The 26706-nt window shown below is 40.7% G+C and overlaps 1 protein-coding gene across 6 annotated transcripts in view; it reads left to right on the top strand.

Annotated features, from left to right (window-relative positions):
* Nucleotides 1–26492, top strand: part of pcnt (pericentrin) — a 38749-nt gene extending 12257 nt beyond the window's left edge. For 4 of the 6 annotated variants that reach the window (XM_035950332.2, XM_055005943.1, XM_035950330.2 and 1 more), the window contains 41 exons: nucleotides 91–195; nucleotides 286–397; nucleotides 485–525; nucleotides 618–752; nucleotides 856–1099; nucleotides 1238–1388; nucleotides 1875–2328; nucleotides 2935–3132; nucleotides 3804–3875; nucleotides 4518–4622; nucleotides 5443–5595; nucleotides 6316–6462; nucleotides 8324–8484; nucleotides 8863–9035; nucleotides 9211–9392; nucleotides 9508–9670; nucleotides 9848–10090; nucleotides 10539–10771; nucleotides 11018–11125; nucleotides 11556–11576; nucleotides 11959–12195; nucleotides 12280–12453; nucleotides 12714–12866; nucleotides 13287–13466; nucleotides 13556–14581; nucleotides 15779–15949; nucleotides 16067–16253; nucleotides 16541–16875; nucleotides 16989–17091; nucleotides 17597–17769; nucleotides 17850–18125; nucleotides 18357–18514; nucleotides 19069–19198; nucleotides 19327–20118; nucleotides 20239–20448; nucleotides 20590–20805; nucleotides 21905–22131; nucleotides 22214–22293; nucleotides 22383–22527; nucleotides 22959–23086; nucleotides 25994–26492. In XM_035950332.2, the coding sequence (XP_035806225.2) occupies nucleotides 91–195; nucleotides 286–397; nucleotides 485–525; nucleotides 618–752; nucleotides 856–1099; nucleotides 1238–1388; nucleotides 1875–2328; nucleotides 2935–3132; nucleotides 3804–3875; nucleotides 4518–4622; nucleotides 5443–5595; nucleotides 6316–6462; nucleotides 8324–8484; nucleotides 8863–9035; nucleotides 9211–9392; nucleotides 9508–9670; nucleotides 9848–10090; nucleotides 10539–10771; nucleotides 11018–11125; nucleotides 11556–11576; nucleotides 11959–12195; nucleotides 12280–12453; nucleotides 12714–12866; nucleotides 13287–13466; nucleotides 13556–14581; nucleotides 15779–15949; nucleotides 16067–16253; nucleotides 16541–16875; nucleotides 16989–17091; nucleotides 17597–17769; nucleotides 17850–18125; nucleotides 18357–18514; nucleotides 19069–19198; nucleotides 19327–20118; nucleotides 20239–20448; nucleotides 20590–20805; nucleotides 21905–22131; nucleotides 22214–22293; nucleotides 22383–22527; nucleotides 22959–23086; nucleotides 25994–26025 (8334 nt within the window). In that variant the 3' untranslated portion in view covers nucleotides 26026–26492. The remainder of the gene's footprint in view (nucleotides 1–90; nucleotides 196–285; nucleotides 398–484; nucleotides 526–617; nucleotides 753–855; nucleotides 1100–1237; nucleotides 1389–1874; nucleotides 2329–2934; nucleotides 3133–3803; nucleotides 3876–4517; nucleotides 4623–5442; nucleotides 5596–6315; nucleotides 6463–8323; nucleotides 8485–8862; nucleotides 9036–9210; nucleotides 9393–9507; nucleotides 9671–9847; nucleotides 10091–10538; nucleotides 10772–11017; nucleotides 11126–11555; nucleotides 11577–11958; nucleotides 12196–12279; nucleotides 12454–12713; nucleotides 12867–13286; nucleotides 13467–13555; nucleotides 14582–15778; nucleotides 15950–16066; nucleotides 16254–16540; nucleotides 16876–16988; nucleotides 17092–17596; nucleotides 17770–17849; nucleotides 18126–18356; nucleotides 18515–19068; nucleotides 19199–19326; nucleotides 20119–20238; nucleotides 20449–20589; nucleotides 20806–21904; nucleotides 22132–22213; nucleotides 22294–22382; nucleotides 22528–22958; nucleotides 23087–25993) is intronic. The other 2 variants (XM_035950333.2, XM_055005942.1) reach the window with 1 other exon arrangement.
* The last annotated feature ends 214 nt before the right edge of the window (nucleotides 26493–26706 follow it).

Genomic DNA, 26706 nt, shown 5'->3' with positions numbered 1-26706 from the left:
ACTGATTTCAAGCAAGTGTTTGCCTAAGTTACTTTGTTGTTATTTATCATATGGGTAATGAAGTGTCACTTTACTGTACGCCTTATCCAGGAAATGCTTGACATTCTGAGGCTTCAGCTGGAGGAGAAACACACAATGGACCTTTCTGATCTGCAGTCGTCTTTAACTCTCTCCTTCAAGGAAGAGCTTCAGCAGGTCAGACGCTAACGATTACATTTCTGTGGTTATTGGCACATAGTGCCTTTACTCTTTGGTTTACTTGTTTTCTGTTTATTTGTCTATCAGGTGCGCTCAGACCTCACTGACCATTACTATGAAGAGCTGCAAGAGATGAAGACTCGTCATGCCATGGACCTGGAGCAACTCAGAGCCAAACTTTCTGATAGTCATCTACGAGGTGCAACACCTTTATGAAATAGAAACGTTCAGTTTGGTATTGCAAATTTGTTAACATAAAAAATAACAGCAAATGTCTTTATTGTAGAGCTTACCGAAGTCCATTTGGAGGCAGCAAGGCAGGTTGAGGTGAGAGAACAGAATTGGATGATACAGACAGTAAATTAAGTGCTGAGATTATTGGCAATTAATGCATTTTTTTTATTATTATTTCTAATTAGAGTGAGGTTGAACAGAGGATATGGTGTCACAGTGAAGAGCTGCAGACAAGAATGACCATCATTCACACACTGGAGAACAGACTGGCTGCCTTGAGTCAGCAGCATGATGCAGAAATGCAGAAGAGCATGCAAAAGGTACATTTATATCCCTGTCTAGTATCCTATACACAAAAACACAAATTCAAAAATACAGTGTGGGACTTTCATAACATGTTAATGTTTCTTCCAATTGCTGCAGTTGAAACAGGAGTTTGCTGTTGAACTTGCCCATCTTGAGGAAGCTCTAAAACAAGAGAGGGAGCATGTGCAGGAGAGCATGAAGAGGCTAAGAGAAGAACTTCAAGAGAAGCATGAAACTGAGATCGCTGCACTGAAGTCACACCTTGACAAAGAGATGCAGGACAAGACCTACTTTGAAAAAGCACTTCATGAGGAGAAAGACAAGTCAAAGTCTCTACAGGCTGCACTGGACAACAATGAGAGTAAGAATTTTTTTGAAAGACTCATGCGACTTGTTGATAAAATGTTCTAGAATAGAATTAGATCTTCTTGTCAGATTAAATGTTTTGTAAACTGAGTACATTGATTCTCCATCAGTGCCTGATTTGTTGCTCTTTTAGATCCACAGCACATACTGGTGAGACAGTGGCTGGAGGCACCGTATGATAGTGAGCTGCAAGAGGCAAAGAGCTGCATGTCTTCAGAAATCAAGGAAGTCACTGTTCTGCTTCAGGAGCAGAGTGAGGAGCGGCTACACCAAGCCCAAGAAAGGTGAGATCTGTCTGAGATCAAGATCTTCAAAATCTTGATTTTACCTGGAGGTTGAGGCAATTGTCAAGGATTACACCTTAGACCTCCAGAGTAGCATTTGTATTGCAATTTTGCCTTTATAGATGGTTATCATACAGAATGTGTAGATATGTTTTTTTCATTAAAAAAAAGCATAACTTACACTTAAAAAGTACTGATTCCATTGCTGATTAATTATTTTGCAATAAAGGAACAATCAGCAAGTTTTATTAGACATCAAATTGTTATTATTATTTTGGATTCATTGCTGCTTCATCAGTATTGCCCCCTTCCATAAAGTTTGACATTGATTATACAGACAAATTTTAGGTAGCGTGCTGCTCATGGTCTTGAAATAAAATGATGTGCAGTACAGTAAGTCACTGGAGACGCTGGAAACCATAACAGGATCACTGTATTTCTTACTGATTGTCTTGAATGATTTTGTGTGCTTATTTGTGTGTTCAGATTCCAAGAGGAGAAAGCAGCTTTGGAGCAGCATTTGGTCCAGCAGTATGAAGAGTCAGCGGCAGAGTTGAAGAACAAACTTGAGGCCGAGCTGGAACATGAGAGAGCAACACTGCTGACCAAACACTCCCAAGAGATGGACACACTCGATGCCAAACACAAAGCACAGCTAGAATCACTCGGTGCCAGTCACAGAGATCAGCTTGCAGCTATGGCCGCTGAGCTTGAATCCAAGCACAATGCCGAGCTTGTTGCCTTGGAAGCAGCCCTCAGCTCCAAACGAAAGGAAGATCTTGAAGGCCTGGAGGCCGTTCTTCAGGAGACCAGTCAGGCTCAACTGGAGGCTTTAGAAGCAGAATTGTCTCGCAGGCACCAGGAAGAGAGAGATCAACTGGAAAAGAGGATGCTGGGTAATATGGACACCTTGGAGGCCACTTACTTGAAGGAAGTGCAAGTAAGGAAACACAAGCCATAGAAACTAACAATTACCTAATTCAGGTTGGGTATCAAGCCCTGATATTTAACAAGCTTCGGGTATAAATTCTTAAAGATGGAGGACCAGTAAGCTCTGAAATTGTCTGCTCTGCTATCGGCACTGGAAAAATTAAGAAACTAGATTTCCTCTTTTGTATTACTGCATAAACATTCTCTTGCACATTTTATTTTCATCCTCTTTCTTACAAAATGTTGGTGTTTGCAGTAGTAGAAGTACTTGAGAAGCAATATTAATATTGCACAGTAGATATACTGTAAAAAAAAAAATATCTTGCATTCAATTCAGTGAAGAAAGAACATTTAAAAAAACAGAAATGTTAATTCTCCTATTAATTATATATATTTTTTTCTCTTAGGGCAGTAGCAATACCACTGAAGTACTGCATCGATAAGCAGTATCTATAAGAGTATTAGTACAGTTAAAATCTTAATGATACCCATCCTTTGACATCATGTCTGGTCAATACTTGAAGGGCCTTAAAAATGCAATGCCTTTGTTTGGTTTTCTTAGTTTGTATGTTTTTTGTTTTTGTTTTTTTTAATGCAGTTCTCGTTTTAATCTCAGATGCTGCGGGATCAAATGGTTCAGCTTGAGGACAGACACCGTGAAGACCTGAACTGCCAGAATTCAGAACATAAAGAGCTGATGGAGCGTCACACTGCAGAGCAGCTGTCCATCAGAGAGGATCTGAGGAAAGAGCTGGCTCAGGTACACATGGAGAAGTTTAGAGCCATGGCAACAGAGCTCAGCCACGTTCACAAGGTGAGAAGTAAAGATGGATGGTTGGCCGATATTCCTATTCAATTAATCAATCAAATTGCTATTCTAGTAATACAGGGTTTCTGCAGGGCATTAAAAAGCATTAATAGTCATTATGTTGGTTTTGTGAAAATTAAGGCCTTAAATGGCATTAAAAATCATTAAATTTGATTCTCAGTGGCATTAAAAATTCTTTCTGCAGTTTTGAAGAAAATGGTTAACAATAATAATATATAATTGTAGACTGCGATTCATCAGATATGTGCATCCGCGTAAACATGCCGAAGCATTGCGACAATTGTTCCGGCCGGACGGGTACAGTTGCCAAAAACTGCATGTTTTTAAAGTGGCCGGCAGGCTGGACCAGGAGGAGGAGAGCTGGGAAATGGAGAAATGCAAATTTCACCAAAAATGGCTAGAAAACGTGGATTTCAGAGAATGACTGCAGTCCATGGGTGGTCAGGGGTAGTTTCCACATTCAGAAATAGTGAAATATTAGGACAGTTTTCATATAAAAATCATCTTTTAGCATTAAAGTGTTGCATTGAAATGGCATTAAAAAACATTAAATTTGACTGGCTGATTTCTGCAGAGACCCTGGAATAATTAAGAATACATGTATTTGAAAAATTCTGTAAAAGACTAACTTTTTCTTACATGATTTGTTCTTGTAGAGTGAACTGGCTGCTCAAAAAGAGGCCTTAGATACTGAACACTGCAATGCCCTGGAAACTCTGAAGAAGCAGGTACTTACCCAGTCACCAGTTCATTACATTTGATTTTCTGGTGTCGTTTAAAGGCAAAAATCTGATTTCCTTCTTTTTATAGCACTGGGTTTAATATCACGATCATCTGGGCACGTATCATTTTGGCAGAGTAGTCTGATTCACATGCTGACATTAAGGAAAATATAGATTTTGTCTGTATTGTCAAGTTCAATATCCAGTCATAGCAAAATAGTGTTTTAATAATGGATAATCTATCGTGATGGTTCACTGTAATTCTTAGAGCATTGTGTTCATACAGCATTTAGAAACTCTTAAGTAACTGATATCCAAAAAAAAGCTGAACAAAATGTTTTTGGGAGCACATCCATTCAGCAAAATAACCAAATAAGAACGAGAGAAGAAGCTTGTACAAAGCTAATCTCTGGTATTTGACCTTTCTAGGTAAACCTGCAAATATCTGAGTAATGCTATTCATGACAATAGCATAAATATATTATTACAGCAGAAAATTTCATTACAGATGTCTTTATTATGACACGAATCGTGTTTTTTGACATGCACAAAAAGTTTTGTACTTTATGTTGACTTCACACATTAACTAATAATGTTTTGTTGATGAGCAAGCTTTAATTAATTTTTACATTTTTTCCACTTTATCAGGTTTTAGAACTCGAGCTTCAACACAGCACTGCTCTACAGGAGCTCTCACGTTCTTTCACTGATGAAAAAGAGCAACTCATCGAACAGCACCAACTCCAGCTACAGGTGTGTGTGTGTTACGCATGAGTGAACATCACACTGCCTCAGGGAGTGCGTGTGGGGAATTTGTGCCTTGTACAGGATGAATGAACATCTCAGGCTCTGAATTGTGGAATGCACTCCAAATTCACATCCCTTCTTCTTGGCTGGATTGCTCATGAATTGTTCATATCAAATAAAACTGCACAACTTGACTTTTCCAGTAATGCTAGTTGCTTTTGTGTGCGACTAACAATAATTTTGAATGCACAACAAAAATTTGCTTGGTTTGCCTTTTCTGATGGTGCATCTCTGCAAGTAGGCTGCTGTTTGTGCACAGTTCAGTCAATGGAAAATTGACATTTAGCACTATTAGTCACTAAGCGCACATTTTTGTAAGTCAAAAAAAAGTCAGTGTAATCTATTTTATGCATTTGATGTTGAGACACATGTAATAACAATTTCATAATACAAAATATTTTTTCTTGGATATAAAAGCTGATTTGAAAAATGGTCCACTATTATCATATGAAATGATGAAAGATCCAGACAGCTTAGACTATTCTGAAAAATGAACATGTGCAGCATCCACGGCTAGCCCCTATTATTACCAAGATAGGAGCTTAAGAGCAAAGGTACTTAAATTACCCAAAAACCAGGGTTCATTGGGTTAATGGGTGCTAGTTGCTCTCTTGTGTCACTGAGTCATTGTTAATCCCTTATAATTGTATTTTTTGTAGAAACAAAGAGTATTTATTTGGATTTTTTTCTCTCAGAAGTGCTTAAATTGTTACCGCTTGACTCGTTGTGTACTAGGGCATTAAAGAAATACACATGCCTGTTGCAGGAGCTGAGGGGAGTCTCTGCACGAGAGTTGGAGGCATGTCGCAGAGAGCTTGAAGAGGAGTCGTCAAGGCAACGACAGCACTTCCTAGAAGAGGTGGAGCTCCTCAAAGTCCAATCAGAAGAGCGACTGCAGGACAGGATTAATCAGTTGAAGGTAAAAGAGGAGACACTTGGATGAGATGACGAAAGGATGAGACTGTTGATATCTTAGAAGTATCCGTTTGATGATGATCTTTAGGTAAATTAAAATACTCTGAAGGAACTATATTTTTGTAAATAATCAATTCATTGTATGTGAAAAATAGAATAATCTTTCTCAGTTCATCTTTATAAAGTTGTGTATTTATTGGACTCCGAGTGCTTGTTACATTATTATGTAATAGCTCTGGATTACTGAGAACTGTAGAGTGTGTGGTGGCATTGCCCTCTCTAAGCTCCAGCTGCACCAGTTTGTTCCTAGGGATAGTTCTTTCTCTTGGACTCTCTCCCACTGGAGCTTTATTCAAACCCAGTTTTCTCATAATCCCACCATCATACGTAGAAGTGTTCACGTCCGTCTGTCCCTCTGTCCTCTGAATTTGTGTGCCGTCGGGTCGTGCAGTTGTGCTGCTGCCATCTGAACAGTGGCTAAATGGGATGGGTCTAAGCTTTTTATCCTCTGATGCAGAAGGTTTTAAGGCTGAAGGTAGTTTTTTTTTTTTTTCAGACATTAGCATTTGACCATCTGAAATGTGCAAGCCGGTAGTCAGCTTTAAGCCAGTGAGACATGGCCAGAGATCTGGAGGACGAATAAACCGCCAGTATGCTGCAAGTTGTTTTCTAATTTGGTGGTCTGCATCTCCTAATTCATGCATCCACTTCACTTTCTTTAAAGACTGAGTTTGAAGAGCAGAAGGAGGCAGAGCTTGAAGAACTGAGGCGGAGCTTCACATCTGAACAAGAGGAAAAGGAGCAGAGTTACACAGGCAAAATGAGTCAACTCACTGCTCAGCTGCAGCAACTAGATGCTGTGGTGGCCCAGGTACTAGATACACACACATACATACACAATAATCCACCGAATCCACAATTGTTATGGGGTTTTACATTGGTATGCTCTTACTGCAGAAAGAAAGCTTTAACTGGGTGTCACTTACTGTTTTCCTAGAAACAAGCAAGACTAGACAAGCCAGAAAAACTATTTGTATTATGGGTATTATAATTCAAAGGACAAAATCAGAAAGATGAATGTTACCTAGACACTAAAGGCTCGAAGGAAAGTCTGGGAACTAAAAGTGAGGGATGAATATTTCTGTAAAGGCATAGCATCCATAACCTAGATTTTCTTCTTCCCTTTACATAAGATTACGTCTTGTAAACGACATTATTACATGAATTAATCAGAATATGTTGTGTGTTTATGGATGTGGTATGGTCAAACTATCTTGGTTGTAGAAAGCAGTGGAGTTGAAACAATTAGCTGAATAATTGATTATTCAATGAACAAGCAAATAATCAGTGAGCAATTTCATAATTAAGTCATCTTGTTGGTCATTTTACAAGCCAAAAACCTGAATTTTCCTCAATTCCATCTTCTCAGTTTTGAAGATTTGCTGCTTTTCTTTGTCTTGTTTCATAGTTAAATAATTATCTTTAGGTTTTCTACTGTTTATTTCACAAAACCAGATATTTTGTGATTTCACCTCAGGGTTTAGTCTTTTTTTTTTGGAGGCAGGATTGTTTAGTAGCAGTCAGCAGATTAATGATCGTATTTAAAAAAAGTCTAAGTTAGTAGTCCAGGAAATACAGTCATTTTTGCAGGTCAAACACCTTTCCTCTTTGTATTTATTTTAAAAAGTTTTTTGTGTGGTTGTTGTGGTGTTTTGAAGCATGCTGAAACTTTTATGTCTATTGTTTATTAGTATTTTTTTAGTTAGTAAGAAGGTGGTTGCTTTTCCTTTGCTCATGAATGCATGATTTCCACAGTCCCGCTTTTATACTTCTGCTGATTCTGTATATCGATGATGGTCAGTGTAAATGTCCCATAATGTTGGTACATATTTGTTTTCATGGCACTTGTCCAGCTTGAGTCTTCACAGTGATATATTAATGCCACAGCCACCCTCACCTCCCCATGGGGACAGCAAAGAGCGCTTAAGAGGTTGCTGTTGTCGTGGCAACAGCATTGTTTTGTTGAGGCAGGTGGCTGCATGAGACGTTTTTGTTGGGAGGGAGCTGGAAGGAGAGGGAAAAAGAGAGGGAAGACATGGTGAAAGGAGAGGGAAAGAATGAAGAGGTTGATGAAGGAGAGGTAAGAAAAATGACTGCAGATCTGGAAGGAAACTTTTGCAGTTCTTAAATGTATGGCAGTTCATCCAGAAGCGGGCTTACGTCACGACTGTAGTGACTTGGGACTTCAGCAGAATCTTTTTGCCAAGAGTGCCTGATGATTACAGTCAGTTTGTGTATGTGTGTATTTGCGTTAGGCTGGTTTAAGTGTGTGTTCATGCCTTACAGAGGATGTACTCAATGTGTTTTGGATGTTATTGCTCCTGGATAGGGACAATCAACAGCTGGTTTTGATTTCCTTTTTAATCCAGAGCGTACCTTCTGTGTTTGTCATGCTTTTGGCTCTGATAAGATGTTGGTGACCATGTGATTTTTATTTCTCTTGTTACTAAGAGTTTGTGATGCTTTATGAACAAACAGAAAGAGATGGCAGTAGGGCATTCATATTCCATTTGAGCCTGAACTTGCCTTGTTTCAGTCTGCCACTTCTCTCTTTTCAGGCATTTAGTTGCACATATGGGTAGATTTTAGACAAGCTGTAGCAAATGGGAAAGTAAGGTTTGTCATAGGTGTTGATAGACTCAGCATTTGTTTCCTTTTGCAAACTTTTCCAGCTGCGGGCAGAGGTTGGGTGTCTGCAGGGAGAGTTAGAAGGAAAACGTGCAGAGATGGAAACCCTGGACACCCTCCTTCAACGACGGGAGCGAGAGAGTCAGGAGGGGGGCAACCTCCTGAAGATGCTCACTGATGACTTACAGACAGCCAAAGAAGAAAAGTAAGTGATGTTTTGTATATTTATTTTAGGCTATGTGCATTGATTCATATTTATAGCTGTTGCAAATGGATGAAGTTCATGAAAACTGCAAATATTTTCAGTGGCATATTATAGTTTTTAATATTTTGGATTTAAACTTCTGCCTTCTCAAGCCTTGCTAATACTTCAGTGCACCTTATGTCATAAAAACATGTAAAGCATTTTATTGGAAATAACAGTAAAATTTACTGACAAGGAACACAAAAGGGACATTAGTGTGTTTGGTTTCTAAGTATTTTTTTTTATTTTAGAAACTTGCTAATGTATTAGTACGTCCCCTCATGGTCGTGCACGTGCCTTAATGTGTGTATATGTGACGTATCACTCTTTTTCTGCCAGACGCAACCTACACAATGCAAATGAAAAGCTGAAGAAGGTGCTGATTGAGATGCTTCGCAGCATCATAGCAACAGAAGAACTGATAGGACAAAAGCTCAGTGCCAGAACAAAAACATCTGAGCCGACAGCTCATCAGAGGAGCTCAGTGGGGAACAAAGATGCACAAGAATCAGGTCTGTTAACCTGAGTATTTTTCTGAAGTTTTAAGATGTTAATGACTTAAGTAATGGAGCAAGTTGTTTGTTGGGGATACAGTTGATAAATTAAATTGTTAGGTTTAGTGCTTGCTTTAATGTGTAATTTATATGTAAACCGAAAGAAGTTCATTTTAATTTTCATCTTTCATAGGTATTTCAGTGGCAGACTTGTCATCAGAGGAGCTGGAGCTGACCCACCAGCTCTGTGAGAGTCTGCTGGTTTCAGATACACAAATCAGTCCTGGTGGAGAAGAAGCAGCTCTAAATTCTTGCGGCAGACTTCGTCAAACTGTAGATGCACTGCTGGAGCTGCTCAACCGGGCCAATTCACAGGTAAAGGACATATAGAGACACTGAAACCTCAACAATCATCACAATTAATTTCTTTCTTTGGATTTACATCATAATTAGCCGTCTAATAATTGTGGGGCTTTTCACTTTTCTTCAGCTGGAGCAGACTCATAATGTCCACCAGTCTTTGGAAGAAAAGTTGTCTCAGGGCAGAGAAGACTCCGCCCAGCTCCTTGAACAGCACAAACTCCTGTTGGAGCAGCTCGATCAGGAGGCCAAGATGAAGAGTCAACTCCAGCTGGAGCTCCACAAGGCAGAAGGTGAGCACAATAACCCTGCATCTATTTGGGTGCATCCTGTACTGCCATTCACAATCATCGCACTGCCTTCCTCCGCCTAACTCAAGTCTACTTTGTACAGCTGAGCGTGAGAATCTCAAAACACATTATGTTTTTTCCCTCTCACTTAAACTTGTTGGATTTGCATGACATGTTTAGGCCTCCTGGAGGGCTACGTAGCTGAGAAAGCGGTCCTAGAAGAGTCTCTGCAACAGAAGGAGACTCAAGAGGAGAGGCTAGTGGAGGAGCTGGAGGATCTGAAGTTGAAGCTGCAGCAGATGCAGAGCCTCACCACAGAGCTGGACAGCCTCAGAGTGAAGCATCAGGAGCTCAGTGAGGAACACACACTCGTCCTGCGACAGAAAGAGCATCTCTCTGCTGGACTTGGAGAGAGGGAGAAAGGTGAGTAGATCAAGCACAAAATCGTGAATCCATTTGCGTCTGTGTATAAAAATGTTACACGACCTCTTTAGTGAGCTTGACCATATCATTATGTAAGGCCTGTGCTCAGATGTGTCTTTTCTCCGTAGGCCAATGGCTCAATTTAGATCCTGACGCAGGTTTGTGGGTCAGAGTGGAGTATGAGTGTGTGATGTTGGGGCAGGGATGAATATGCAGTATATTTGCAGTGCTGTGTGAGGCTGCCATTTACAATACTGCCACTGCCAGAAGCTTGTAGCAAAGCTTCTTGAGTGCTGTGTCATTTGTTGTTGTTCTACTTAGAGCTCAATATGTGTAGTTGTAGGTATTTAACTTCTCTCTTATGTTTGCTGCTTTTAATGTTTGAGTGTTTGTATGCATTTGCATGACAATAATTCTTCTAATCTTTTTCTCATTTTATTTTTTAAAGCTTTGCTGGGAGAGACGGAGCGTTTGAACCAAGATAGGCTGGACTTGCAGCGACAGGCAGAGAAGAGCCACAAATCTCTGTCCATGCGCCTCCGGACGCTGGAGAGAGAGCTTGAAGAGCAGGAAACCAAGGGTCTGGAGACAGAGCTGCATCACAAAACCCATACCGAAGACCTCAATCAGCGTGTCCAAGCACTTGAGAAACAGCTGAAACATGATCGGCAGTTTATAGAGGTTAATTTTTACTAAGTGTAATAATGTGACAGTTCCAAAACACAGCCTAGTTCTTCATAAATGTACTTTTTTTAGTTGTCCCATTGATTTTCAGTTGTCTGAATGCCTCACATTTCTATTCTTTTATGTGTATTATTGCACTTCCACTTTATTGTCTTTCTAGGTTATTTGAGAGCATCCATTTCTCATGTTGGTGCTTATGGCAGAGGAAACAGTTGTTCACATAATTTGGTCTTATGCATATAGGAGCAGGCTGTGGAACGTGAACATGAGCGAGATGAGTTCCAGCAGGAAATACGCAGGCTCGAGGCCCAAGTCAGACAGACAGCCAATGTTGACAACAAAGGACACAGGGTGAGGCTCCTTAATGCAATACAAATGTGTGTAAATATACAATGTGAAGTCAATATTACAGTTTTACCGTTATCTAACTTCATTTCTCAGTCTCTATGAATTGTTACCTATGCAAAAATCTGTCCAGCTGCAGGTGTCGTCACATTTAGATTGGTGTTTCTTTTAACATGTGAATCTGAACGCAGGATAATAAATCATTAACTAAACCTTAACATATAAAATATTTCAATGTCTAGATCTAGTACATAAAGATAGTAAAAGAGGGCTGCATTTGGAGTGTGTGTGCTTTTGACATGTGAATGCTTCAGAGCTAAACACCGAAAAGTACGTAGTATTACGACTTACAGAGGTTGAAGTGATGAATGCGTTGTTTGCCAATGAGCCTGACTATTGCCATGTGTTTATCCCTGTGCTGAATGGATTGCTGTAGTTTGAGGACTTGGTTCTGCAGGTATGAAATCTAACTGTAGCGTACTTCTCTTAGCTCCTCTGACTCTTGTGCATGGTGTGTATTTTACATCATTATTTCCATGTAACCATCCATAGGTTCATTTATTTAGTGTTCACTTGTGCTTGTCAAAAGCACTATATTCATTCATATTTCTTCATCCATTTGCTAATACTCATTTGCTTCTTTTTCACACTTCATTTCTTTCATCTCTTCCTCACTTCTCTCTGGAATGGCTTTAACTTCAGTGTCCGTACCAGTGGCTGCAGATCTGGAATGGCTTATTTAGTTTTACATCATGTAGTTTTGCATTTGCAAATCCATTGCTGCTGCTTAAAACTCTGTAGTCTTGTTATCCAAAACAATGTCCCCTCGGTCTCTGCAGGTGGAGAGTCTACAAGCTATTATCAAAGATAAGACGGAGGACCACGCCTCTTTGCTTGCAGCCAATCAGCAAGCCCAGCGCGATCTTACAGAACGTAATGAGGAGATAGATAAGTTAACCGGGCGAATCAGAGAGTTGGAGCAAGCTTTGCTTAACAGTGCTGAGAGTAATGGATCTGTCAGTCACCTGGAACAAGAACTTCACAGAGCAAAATTGAGAGAACAAGAGCTCACACAAGTAAGAACTAAATGCACGCTTTCACTTCAGATATAGTGTCTGTCTGCAACCTCATTCACTGATCCCCTCGCCTCTTTCTGTCAGGATAAGCAGGCACTGGAGCAGCAGCAGCTGTCCAACAGGCTTCAAATCTCAGCCCTTCAGTCCAAATTGGATGAGACAAGACACGGTTACCATGACAACATGCATGACCCCACCCAGGAGCTGAGGAATGCCCTGGACACTGCTCAGCAGACTCTACAGAGCAAAGAGCAGGAGGTCTGTTAGATTTTATGTCAAGCTGGTGTGTGGTCGCTAAGCTGATTTTGGCAGACGAGTGATGGATGTCAAAGGGCGCATTTGGCTGCAGTGCCACCTTTTGGTAGAAATATGTACGAGTGTCCAGATCCATCTTTTAAAACCATCAGTTACTAGTGAGCTATGAAATTTCAGAATGTTTATCCCACTACACAAAACTATGTTGCAACTACAGAGCTTTGAGTGTCTTTTTATTTAATGTATAATGTTTTATCTCTTAGATTGAGGTCTTGTTTGGCCAACTGGAGAATGTACAGAGAGACCTGAGCATCAAAGAAGTTGAACTAAAGCACCTAACACTACAGCTGGAGCTACTGACAAATAAGAATGCAGAGCATGTTAATGAGCTACAAGAGCAGATTGCTGCCCTGATGGTAAAGATTGTCTTCAGTACAAACAATTGACCAGTAATTGAAGTGTATCTCTCTCTCAGATGATTACATTTTTACCTGGATAATTTTATACAGAGCAATTCAAAGCCACTTGAATACAATTGATATCAGATGCAATTAGTATATGATGTTTGTACTTTTTTGTAATGAGTGTGACTAAAAATATATAATATTTAAGTAATAAAATTACAACACAGTATGTGCGCTGCTTTTCAAGATTCTTAATGCCACATTTTTGAACAGGGTAAAAGTTATTTTCACAATTTGGGACAGCTTTATGTTTTAAACCTATAGTTGAGTCATTCTTCAGTCTTTTAGTTCATAATTGAACCACTATGATATATTTGGCTCCAATAAATTATAATTGAATCTTAAATGAAATATGTTCAACACTGCTTCCAGGAGAATGTGTCTGCCCTCACCATCATCAAGGAGGAAAAAGAAGGATGCAGTGAGGTGGAGGAAACTGAAGAAGAGACCTTCACCTCTGCACTTCTTCAAGAGAAAAACCAGGAGATCGACCACCTTAATAGCGAGATCCAAAAACTAGAACAGGAGCTGGAGAATGCCAGGGACAACAAGGTCAGTTTAAGGCCACGCTGAATACTTAAAGATAGCTGGGGAGTGCACAGAAATGTAATTGTTTGTTTTTGATCTCTTTCCTACAACAGGCTCTGGAGGTTGAGCTCGAGGATTTGCACTCACAGGTGGAACATCTTCAGTCTGAAATCACACGAGTGCGCCAGGACAAACAGGAAGAAGAGGAGCGCCTTCATGAGGTCATCAGTACTCTGCAGGCCGAACTCGCCACCTTGGGACCCAACCTGCATGAAGTTAGTGACTCTCAGGATGGAGACAGCATCAATCCTTCCCCTGCTCCCAGCCCTGAACCTCACCACTACGCCATCCAAGAAGAAGAGAGAAGGGGAGGGCCAAACAGCCTGAAGCATGAGCTCAGTCTGACTCATTCTGCCTCCTCTCGTTCTCTCCGATCTCGTCTGAAGGCCCTTCAGAGTCAGCTTGACACTGCAGTGGCAGAGAAAGAGGGACTGGAGCGATTACTGCTCACTCAGGAGGAAGAGTACAGAGGACAGGGGGAAGAGTTTGGAAAGAGGCTCAAAGCTGAGAGAGAAAAGTGTGATGAACTGAAAGGTTTCCTCATCCTGAAGGAAGTTGAGCTGGAGGAGGTCAAAGCCCAGGCAGAAGAAGAGAGGAAGAACAGTAAACAGTCAGAGAGTGACAGGGACAGTTTGAAAGTTAAAGACGAAGAGGCAAACGCTCTACTCAAGGAAAAGGCCCACCTCAACTCTCTGGTTTTGGAATTGCAAAAGAATGAAGAGGAGAGAGCAGGAAATCTTGAGGCTCTAAAAACAAAAGAGCAGGAGATGAAAATAGAAATGGAGGTTCTCAGAGAAACCAGTCTCACTCTTGAGAGACAAGTCCAGGAGGTAAGAGCCGAGGTGTTGGACATGGAGGAACTGGTTGCTGAGGAAAGGACAAAAATTAAAACTCTTGAGACTGTAAAGGGAGAGCTCTCTGCTGAACGTGAGGCACTGAGGAAGAGGGAGGGTCAACTCCAGGAGGAAATTGAAAGGCTAAGACAAGAAGGGACTTCAATGAGAGCCGTCATCCAGGACCTGACAGTTAAGCTCAATGAAAAAGAAACCAGTCAAGAGGAGGCTCAAAAGGAAGTGCTGGTAAGTGTGATTGTCATGGTAGTTTTGTTTTTGTTTATTTTACGTATTTAATTTTTTTTGTTTTTTTAGTTTGTGTGCATCATTAGTTTGAACAGCAGCAAAGCAGAATGGATCTGTCCCTAATGACTTTTTTTTCCTGTCAATTAAGCTATTAACTATATTATCCAAAAATCTATGATTAATTTTTCTCCAAAAAATGTTATTGATTATTTGATTTAAGAGCATTTTATTTTAAAACAAAATAGCAAAGCAAAATGTAAACAACAAAAAGCAGCAGTTATGTAGTGATCAGAAATAATTTAGAAAAAGATCTTTAAACAATTATGCATGAGTAGACGATATTGACACATTTTCAGAATTAATGTAATCGATTATGTTAACTGACCACAGCAGCCCTGAAAACAATCCAGTATATTTATATCATTGTCTTTTTAACTATAGTTACGGCTGTAATGTATATCCCTCAAAGTTTAGATGGTCAAAAAAGCACTGATTTTGTTTTTAAACTCTTTGGAAAGGATGTTTGGTGCAGACAGAAAACTGCTGCTTGTTTCTAACATACAGCTGTAGTAGCACCTACAGCCAAGACCACATCTGGTTATAATTAGGGGCGTTGCTGCGATGACGTGTTACAGCACCGAGACGGCAGAATGTGATTCGCACAGAGGAAGTGACATTAAAATGAGGAAGCGGAGGAAAATCTTTGGTAGCTCTTGGTTTTAAAGCTCTGTTCCATTTTATTTTTCTTTTTTTTTGCTCTATGTTGGCAGGATGTGGTAAGAAAGAGTTGTGTTCTTTGAAAGAAAGCAAGGAAGCTGTAATAGAGTATTTGGGTTGCAGCACGTCTGTGCATTCTGTCGAACTTTGTCTTAACCAGTGTCCAGCTGTAGCTCAGCAAATGTAGTCACTGTCACAATACCCTGGAGGGTTTTTCTAGTAATGGTTGTCAATGATCGCATGGGTTGTAGATGTAAACATTGCTTGTGCTACATATGGCACTCATTAAAATGCTATTACATTGCAAAGCACTTAGTTATCTGATGCTTACTTATAACTTCTGTGGTTTTTGTTGTTGTTTTTCTTTTTTTTAAACTGCAGAACAAAATGAAAAAATAAGGAGTGTGAATGTATTTACTCATCTGTTAAAGTCACTATTATGATACTTATTGTTACTGTGAATGTCAACTTTTTTCTCAGACCCATGCTGAGGCAACCCTGGCTAAAGCAGACGCTACCTTGAGAGAAAAGGAGGCTGAGCTCACCAGGCTGAAGGCAGAACAACAGGCTCTGAGAGCTGAGCTGACTGCAGTGAAACAGGGACTAAGTACCACTACAGAAAGGGCTGAAAAACTCCACGAAGAAGGACAGGTGGGCATATGAGATCTGAGTGCAGAATACCTGATATAAGCTGTATAATATTGCAAATGAGTGAGTTGGTCCTGAGGATTATAAACTGGATTTTACTCACTTATTTCTGTATGCCAGACCAAAGACCGTGCTCTCACTGATCTGGAGACTGACAACCAGCGACTGAATGCAGAACTTCGAACTCTTCAGGAGGACTTGGCTATCCAGGAAGAGGAACTGGCCTATCAGCAAAGAGAACTACAGCAACTCAGACAACAGTGTCATCAGGACACGCTTCCTCACCACCAGAAATACCCACAGAAGGGTGAATACTAAACAAATTCTTTGCATTTGTTCCATCTGTACAGTTTTATGGCATGAGCACAACAACAGCATAAAAGAATTTAGTATTATTTGGATTGGGACTCTCCCTTAATGTTGGTGTTGTAGTAGGTAGTAGTAGCAGCATATAATGGACCTTGTCTGATAGTTTATAAACCAATTAGTTAGTCAGGGTTCAGGTGAAAGACTAATATGTTAAATCTCTTGAAGACAATGGCATTGCAACAGAAACATGTTCTCATGTTGATAAATTTTTCCTTTCACCATCAGATATTTCTCAGAGAGTGTTTGAGGATGCTGTGACTGTCTCTCGAGATGAAGCCTCTCTGAGTTCTCCAGAGGTTTTAAGGAGACTCGAATGCTCTGAGGACAGAATTCCAGAACGGTTCCACAACTCCATTCTCGGTTCTCGCCTGTCTGAGCTCAGTGGTCTGAACAGCACAGGCCTGGATCTCCCCCAAGTCAAATTGTCTCCCAGAGTTATAATGGAGCCTCCACACTCAAGGACCATCACCCCAGATCCAGCCACACAGAGTACCCACTCCCCAGGTTCTTTATCGGTATCTGACAACTTTTCCGTGCTTGATTCACTGGACGCTGACAAAGTATGTTGTTTAATAGTTGCACACTTGCTGTTTAGTGCACTTCTGTAAGATACCCCTAATCTTTTGTTTAGTTTGGATGTGATTAAATATGTATAATTTCTTTAATCTCTTAGGTACGTGACTTGGAAGAACTTGACCTAACCACTCCTCCATCTCCACTTGGCTCCACCTCTTCCTTGTCGGCACCAGAATGGGCCAGTGATGGATATGGCAGCAGTGAGTATTTCCACAGGCAGACTACTGTAGGATCATGATGATACTTTAATTGGGAAATTAATTTGTTTAGAACTGAAAAAGCCTATCAATGACAGGTAAATCATCCTACACAAGTAAATCAGGTTGCTTTGACATCGCCAAAAAAACCCAAAACAAACATGTTCATGCCGTTGTGTTTAGTACTTTATGTTGCAACAAACTTGTCAGATAAGACTTTCCAACTTTCCTAACCTGTGCAAGGCACTCAGCATGAAGATAACTGTTTTCTAGAAGATACAAATATGACGTGTGTTTGTGTTCACAGGAGTAGGATGGTGTGTGTGAGAACTCAAACTATACTAGTGTCCATGTTGGCCAGGAACATGTCACCAGGTGTTTTAGTTTTTGGATGCAGAGGAATAATTAGGCTTTAGCAACATGGACAGCAGTTGTTAGAAGCATCACTTTATAGTTGGTTTTATATAGAATATCACCAGACTAAACTGTCTCTTCTCTTGTGATTCAGATGTGAGTTCAGAACTGGGTGCAAGGCTGAGAGTGGAGCTGGAACAGACTGAAAGGCTGGATGCTCAGTTTATTGAGTATCTCCGCTGCAGAGGAATGAACCCCACTGTTAACACAGACAGTGCTGCAGGCAGCATGAGCTACAGCGACGACCTGTTGTCACCTGAGCTTCAGGTAGGCTTCACACACAGTTGATAGTGATTTTAAAGTAACAATAACCCTGAGTTTTACTTAGTTCCTCTATCTCCCTGCAGGGCCTGCTGAAGAAAGTGTATCAAGAAAGCTGCAGAATTCTCACTTTGTCCCAGCGTCGTGCCACTCCATCAACCCAGCCTCATGTTTTAGACTTGAAAGCCCTCTCAGTGAGTCAGACGCAGCATCATTCTGAAGATAGCGCCGCTCCACTGGACCACCGAGATAAGTCATTATCTAATCCCCCCATGAGCTGGCAGCAGGAGAAGAGAGCACTGCAGGAGACTGTGATCGCTCTCCGAGAGCTGCTCTGTCGAATGGCACAGAGACACACACAAGTGAGTTCCTCAGGTTTTAATTAAACACTTTCAGCTAGTTTAAAGAACAGTTGCTTCAAATCTCAAGTTAGTGACATGAAGCTATGATGTTCAGAGAGGTTGTATATATATGCAAGCTGTTTTACTTTAGTTGTCATCACTTACAAGATGAGACATTCAACTTCATATCACAACCCTGTCCTTTAGTTGTACTTAGTACCTGTGGTGATCATTTTCTTCTTGCTTCCTCAGACTGACTACAGAGGTGAAGACAACTGGCAAAGAGATCAGCTGCAAATTGATGGACGTGTTGAATCCCAGCTGAGGGCTGAGCTGGAGGAGAGCAAGAAACAAGTAAAATGTGCCCACGACACACAACAAGAGCAAAAGAACAAAATACTGTCCTTGAGGTATGTTGCATACTCTGAGTCACAGCACTTAAGTGCACTCTCTCCATAAATTGACACATTATCTGAGTCATATTGGCGAAAATCTGCCTTTTTGTAATTTTTTTTCTTCATTGAATTTATCAAGTGGAAACAAACTGATATTCTTTTTTGTAATAATTGTTTCAATAATTGAAATAACTTATTTCTTAAATTAACAGTCTATGGCTACTTTGTACAAGCGGGTGTGCATGTTTTTAAGGTTGCGTCAACAGAGTTCCTACCAAGTTGTTTAACAGATCACTTCTCTAATACCTAAATAATGACATACATACGTTCTTTTAGTTAAAATATTATTTAAGGCATCTCTCAGTTGCTTTGTTTTAGCTACTATTGATGTTGTTAATGGATAGCCAGACTGAAGACAGTGCTGTATTATTGTGTTGCTTTACACATAAGTCAACAATCAAGTCCTTAACAATTACACTTTACATCAGTTTCTAAAACTCTCAAATAAATTTACAAAAAATGCTCAAGTGGTAAAAAATAAATTAAAAATGTGTTGTGATTTTCATCAGGCTCACGGTAGAAGAGGGTGAGGAAGCTTTGAGGAGGGAGCAGGCGAGAATCCAGGAGCTTCAACAAGAACTGGAGCAGGAGAGAGCGCTGAAGCTCCGTAAAGACATCGAGGAGGAGGATAGGAGAGAGGTAAGACTGTATTAAGTGTACATGATCATAAACACACAAATGTATATGAAAAATCCCCAGTCTGTAGCCAGAATGCGCTTAAGCTTTTCCTTTTAAAGCCTAAAAGATGACCCTCCTTCCCTCTCCAGGCTGTACAGGTATCAACTGAGCAGCAGAGGTCAGAGGTCATGTGTCTGAAGGGTCAGGTGGAGCAGGAGAAGGTGGCCTGCAGCAACCTGAGACGAGAGCTTCAGATTGAACAATCTCGCAGTGGGTTGTTAGAGAAACGCCTTGAGGACACCCAGAAGGAGCTAGAAGATGAACACAAACGTTCAGCCCACCAACAAGAGCTCAGCTTGCAAGAAAAGACTCGTCTTGAGCGTCTCCTGACTGAAGCAGAATCTCGCTTGGCTGAGATTCACTCTAAGCTTGCAGATTCTTACAGGAAGCTTGATGAAGAGAGAGACCGCGGCTCCAGGCAGGTGGATGAGCTCAGCCGCAGACATGAGGCTGATGCAGCCAGAGACAGGAAGTTCATCTCGGATTTGCGCTCCCAGCTAGAACAGGAGCGAAGGCAGGGGGAGGAACTGGCAGCTGTGACGGACAAACTGAGGGCCGAGCTTCTGCAGAGCCGAAGGAAATGGGAAGATGAGGACAGAACGAGGAGGGAGGAGCTTCAGAGGGAGCAGGAGGCCGCCACCCGGCATCGTGTTGCTGTGGAGACTTTGAAAGAGCAGAAACAGGAAGCAAGCCGTGCTTTAGAGGTGGAGCGAGAGCGGTCCAGACGCCAAGGGATGGAACTCACAGAGCTGAAGGAGAGACTCCGACTACTGAAGGACAAAGAGAGGGAGAGGGAGGAACAGTGGGAGCGGGAGAGGAGGAAGGGGAGGCAAGAGCAGATGGAGAGGGAGAGGCGACACGAGAGGACCAAAAGCAAACTGGTAAGATTATAAACCAAGATAAACTCTGATGGACCCACTATCTTTGCAAATGCCATGCTGTTATTTTGTACATATTTAAGATAATGGAACACGCCTCATTATGAGCATTTCTGACTTTAGTGTGACTTGGAGTTGTTGCGGCAGCAGGACCAGCAGCGAATGCAGGAGCTGCAGCGCACTCTGGCAGAGCTGGAAAGAGAGGAGAGACAGATGGCTGCTGAGAGGATGTCTGGACAGGCCACAGGACAGCAACATGAAGCTACATCATCACATCGCCACAGTCACCTCCAGACTGATGGGGCCCAGGCAGGAGTCTCACAAATGCAGCAGGTACTCGCATGCTTACAATGGAAATTATATTTGTGATTTTTGTTGCAAAGTTTGAAATTCTTGGGAAAAACATGTTCCTCATGATTGACTGCTATCTATCCAGATGAATTAATTTTAAAATTCATACCTTTGTCACCACAGATGGCGTCCACATCGTCATCCAACCTATTGGAGACATTACTGAAGGAGAACTCGGAGCTGACGCAGCGTGTGACGTCACTTAGCCAGGAGAGAGCCACCTTCAAACATAGACTAACCTGCCTGGAGCGACAGCTGCGTACCACCGAGAATGAGCTCGCCAAGGTCACCTCAGAAACAGAAAACAGACCCATCAATGATGTGACCAACAGCTCCAAGGTCAGTGGGGAACACAAGCACATACACACACTTATTATGATAGAAACTGTTGCATAATAGGCATTTTTGCAGTAGCTCTCCAAAAATAGATTTAGAAACCAGCTTCGACAAATCCAAACGCAAAGCTCCCAAATAACTTTTCTAGTGGCTGCATTTGTCACTAGTCTTTTCCCTCAGGTTGTCTGATGTCAGTCCTACAAATTGGACACAAGCTACCCTCCTCAGTTGCTGGACATCTGCATATTAATACAAGCTAGAATTTACTCATGTTCTCTAAACATCTCACATGCAGGCTAAGGTACACTCTAGCCAGGCAGCTGTAGTGTACTCAGACAGGTGTGTGACCAGACCTTTGTTGTTAAATAGTGAAATGAGGTGTTCTGACATCAGATTTGGCCAAGTTAAAACCATGTCATTTTGTCTACACAGGCATTTTTTTATGGACAGAGTTTTCTATGTGCAAACTTTCCTACACGTAGAGCATATTTTTATGTTGACTTAACCCTGGGAAGCCAAAATCATAATCGCTGTTAATATTAATTATGTTTTTGGATCCTAGCTCTGTGTTAGCCATTGTAATTGAATGTAGCTAGTCGGCCACTTTTTCTTCCTAAGTGGAGTCAGTGTCTCTTGGCCTAAACCTGCACTCTGATCATCATGTTTGTCTTATTTGGGACTTCTACCTCTCACTCCTGGTTTCATTATTAAAAATAATCAGCTATTGATCATTTCATCATTGGAATATGTTTACTGGGAAATGGATTGTTTCACATGTCAGACAGGGAGAGATTGACACAGGGAAGGAAAAATATATTCAACTACAGTAACTAATGGAGTAGCTGCTAGTGCTGGCCAGAGCGGCTCCAAAACAGCCTCATGATCATCATACACTCACAGTCCAACCATGTGAAATTTTAACTTGCAGACTCAAAATATGGTTGCAGTCTGGAGCCCTAAAAATCTTTAATTACTGTATTTTGGCTTAGCTGTGCAATTGGCATGAGATTATATAATGTAAAGTCACTAAACAAAAAATATACTGTTGTGGTGATAAAACATAATGATGGAATAGTGACAACTTCTCTTTGCTGGTTTGCAGCTGCAGCGTTTGTATGAGCGCTACCTGCGTGCTGAGAGCTTCAGGAAAGCTCTGGTGTACCAGAAGCGTTACCTGCTGCTGCTGATCGGAGGATTCCAGGAGTGTGAGCAGGCCACACTGTGTCTCATTGCTCACATGGGAGCACGACCCTCACCGCCTCTCTCCTCTCAGCGCAGACCATTTGGACGATTTAGGGCTGTGGTACGAGTGGTCATCGCAGTCTCAAGGTAGGGAATATACCAGTATACAAACATCTGATAGTTAGCTCAGCCTTGTTTATGATTAAAACAAACCACACGCTCTTTTCAGAATGAAGTTCCTGACAAGAAAATGGCAGAAAGCTATCAGAAGATTGTCATTATCTGGGACTGTCAATGGGCACGCTCCAGGTCAGCTCCGTGTAGAGTTTATGAAAATTTGCACCTCTTGACTGTGCGTGTATGAGCAGGTGGATTTTTAATCCTAATGTCTCTGACAGGGCCTAAAGCTGAAGTTTTAAGGCAGCAGCAGCAGCCGAGATCAAATCCCAGCTCACCACAGACCAGAGACAGTCATGCCGTCCACAGAGAAACTGTGTCATCTCTCGTTCCACCCAGCAAATCACCTTTTAGGTTGCACAACAGGTTTGAGCTCTTTTTCATCAGATTTTTTTTTTATATCCCACCTCGTAAAGTTACAGTCTTTACACATATTTTGGTTAATTCTGCAGTATGAAATTTTTAAAACACGATTATCAGAGGCTAAAAGAATTCACAATAACAATACTATCATGCTGTCTGTAGAAAATTTAAAATAAAATGCTATCAATCAAATGATTTTGGATGTTTTCTTTTTAAATTTTTTTGAAAATGAAGACGTGTATAAGATGTACCATAATGGTACTCTGTTGTTCCTTTGTTATATTGTTATTCAGATAGTTACTGATGCTGAATTATTTATGATAATATCAAATGTGTATATAACGTTTTTTGAAGATCATCCATGCCAGTATATTGAGACGCCTCTAAACTGAATTCAAGCATTTTTACGTAAACAAGCTGTCGTACCTCTTCAGGTCATACTCCAGTACCACTCTGGCTTCAGTGCATTCAGCTGGAACGTCTCTGGATCCGGAGCGATCCCTGACAGAATATATCCATCATTTGGAAAAAGTCCAGCAGCGGTTGGCAGGAGCCAGACAAGGTGAGTAATGTTAAGTATAGCTTGGTCATAAATGGGAGAATTTCAAGGCAAGAAATTGAGTTGAATGCACCACCAGGGTGGGAATTTGTAAAAGTTGTTATATTTTTGGGATATGCTGCAAACACAAGGTGTATGGTGGTAAACACTAGGCTCTTTGGTGAAAGGATAGGCTCACTGTGGCCTCCTGTCTGTCTGTTCATTGCACTCTGCTCCTTGGTATACTGATTGTTTTACTCTGGGAGATGTTACAGGTCACTGGGTTTATGTGTTATTACTCTAAGGCATCAGACTACACAATAGTAGCCCAGTAATGGCCCATCAAGTGCAACAGTCTATTTTTTTCCCGTCTTAGTGTTGCAGCGTAACACAACAAAGCTAAGGCGGCATTTGGGATTCTTCACAATGTCCCAGATGGGTATTTTTCATTTGTTTTTCTTTAATCAACATACTCTGTGGCATTTCCCCTTGGAATATAGACCACTTTTTGTGTCTGTGAACATGGCAAAGAAAGGAATCATGTCTTTCACTCTTGGGTCAAGAACAATATACCAAATTTACCAGCTATGAGTTTGGCATCATCCTCTGACCACTTTTTTTTTTTTTTTTTTTTTTTTTTTTAACTGCAAAGGAAAAAAAAACACCCTCACTGCCAAGTGACTATATAAAATTCCAGGTTCAATTTCATTTTTACCTCTTGTTGGTGCTCTCAGGTGGAAAAGTGAAGCCATTCCCCAGTGCCTAAGAGATTACTTAAGTAGGTCACACAAGTCAAACTTAGTGCAGGTCAAGTCAGGTCATGTCCTGCATGCAGTGTCCTATGTCTCTCAACCAAGTAATGGGAAGAATTCCTGACTCAATGATCTATCTTAAAGGAAAAATATTGTGTAGTCTGATCCTGGCATTGGATGAATGTTTTTAAGTCGCTATTTTCTGTTTTCCTATTTTCTATGACCAGCAACATATTTCTGTATCAATTTATGGATGCACTTAATGAAAAGTAACGATAGGTTAAATCTGTTGTTTTCTTTTTGACATTTCCTTGGACCTTATCGGACAACCATGCATGTTTCCAAATCCCACAAAGCCTTGTGTGCGCCATCAACTCCCAACCTAGTAAGCAAGACTAATTTAGCCCCGCCCCCTAAAGAGGACAAGAGGATACAGTCAGCCTGTTCCCCAGATATGATTGGTTACCGGCAGCGCTGGCTGCAGGAGAATAGGACGTGGCTGTACCTGAGCTGCTTGTCGCCCCTTTACCTGTACGGTCCAGGTGAGTGTGAGTGTAACATACTCACTCCACCAAACAATAAAGCAGAACAATGCAGTTCTCAGAACTGACTTGTCGGCAGTCACTCAGGGCAGCACATTAGAGGTGATAACACTCTGGACTGGAATGTACACATTCTGCAGTTTTGGTTCATGGTTCATGACATGCTGGCAGGAAAATCAGTTAAACAATTTGAAGCCTGAGATAAGTAGTTATAGACACCACACAAGATAATGATATGGGTTTTTTTGTATTAAAATCCTTCTGTTACTATGTTTGAGCATTCATACTCTTAACAAAACCTTCATGCTCTTCATCTGAAACCAATATAATCCAAAAATGTGCCAGAACTGGTGCAGTAGATATAAAAAGTGGGTCACCAACTGTTACAGTAACAAAACCCTGCAGAACATTTCTTCTCCAAGACCAGAGTGTGACAGCCCTGCAAATAACGATCTGTTCATGTGTCTGGTTTTTCATTACAGTTTGTTTGTTTGCTTGCTCAAAAAAGTGACTATTTTGTTGATGAAGGATCTGTTAGCGTGTTCTTGCAGTGTTGGATTACTGTGAAATATTAAGGCTGTAGATGACACATACCAAATATGTTGTACTCACTGTTTTTTCTGTCAATGCTATTTTCCAATTTGTGTATTGTCATACTGTTTACTGTTTAGAGCACAATATCACCATCTTTCTTTTTAAAAAACTAAAAGAACAGCTAGGGCTGGGCGATATGGCCTAAAAAAAACCTCCGATTTTTTCACAAAAAATCCTCATTCACGATTTATCCGATTTTGTTTTACCCCCCACCTAAAATCAATTTGCAGATGACAAAGAAATTGTTCAAAACAAGTTTCAATTTGAATAAACCCCGGCTTTTCCACGGTGTATATGGGCACCATATCTCTTGCAATATACATCGCGACTGCATCCATGACAGCTTTTCACCGGGCTCCTTTCTTATCATACGGGATACAGTTTGTCAATGTTTCCAAGACGGTAGGTTGTTTTTTGGTGGCGGTGCTTGGGCTGCTGCGGTCTTGTTCCTTTCGTAGGGAGCAACACCTTTCCCACTCGGCAGCATGCCTCTGTTTGAGGTGCTGCAGTAAATTGGTTGTACTGCTACCTTTGGTAGCAACAGCCTTTAAACAGACTTTGCAGCGAGTTGCTGTTTGTTCTGTGTCTGATGCCACAAACCCGAACCAATTCCAAATGACTGAAAATACGTTTCCTTTCTTCGGAGTAAGATCTGCGCCGCCATGTCGTTTGTGTATCATGCGGGGGGGGGGGCGCGCACTCTGAACTACGGGAGCCCAGCAGGCAGGCGTTGGTGGCGGATGTTGATGAGAAAATCAATTTTCATTAAAACAAATCGACATCAAGTACAAAGTCGAATTAATCGATAAAATCGACTTATCGCCCAGCCCTAAGAACAGCTTAAAATTTTTTAATGTTTTAACTAAGTAACTGACAGCTGCGTAGCTAGGTATTAAGATATGTTTTTTCAAAGATAGCAATGAATAAAAACTGCTAAATGCATTAATAGTGGTTTTAACTGTAGCTTGGTTGCTATTTATGCACAATATAAATGTCTAACAATAATCTAATCTTGTTGTTTTTGTGTATTTGTGTCCCATCAGGTCCATCTGCTCTCCAGCCCGACCCAAAGTAGTCCCACCACTGAAAGATTGAACTTTGCCTACCTGCATATTATTCCAAAACTGTCCATGCCTTACCCCATGTAGAAATGTGTAGAAAGGAATATCAAGCATGTTGACTTTTTTGATCACGTCATTTTTATAAGTATATAAATTATTTTTTAATATTTTCCGATGTAAGTTTTATATACTCTGTACCTCCAGATTTTGAAGAACACTCTTGAAATGCTGCAAGAACAAATGTTCTGTTTGTTTTTTTTTTAATATTGCTGTTTGTTATTCTTCTACTGATGTTTTATATGTTTTGTGCTTCGTAAATAGGGCCGATGTTCATTGTACATGTGTCCCAATGTGCACTGTTTTTTTTTATACTGAAACTAAGAACATAACTAGTGGCTTCATAGTTGCTTAAATCTGAACCATATGCATATTTTGTATTATCTCAGTTTCTACCATAAAGTTAATAAATATTTTAAATGTGTGATTACAATCTAAACAGATTGGGTTTCTTTTACACTAGCTCCTAAATGACCTACATAGTTAAATAGATCCATGTTAGATGTTTAATTGGAATGTTCTATGTATTTCACCTTAATTGGAGACACTGTGAAAACTTACTTTTGTCAGCTAAAAGCCTATTAATAATAGGGATGAAATACCGGTAGGAGACTATAGTAGAAAAGACAATGAAAGCA

This window comes from Amphiprion ocellaris, chromosome 20 (genome assembly GCF_022539595.1).
Source record: "Amphiprion ocellaris isolate individual 3 ecotype Okinawa chromosome 20, ASM2253959v1, whole genome shotgun sequence".
NCBI lineage: Eukaryota > Metazoa > Chordata > Actinopteri > Pomacentridae > Amphiprion > Amphiprion ocellaris.
The sequence above is the reverse complement of the archived record's forward strand: the minus strand, read 5'-3'. Positions and strand labels throughout refer to the sequence as shown.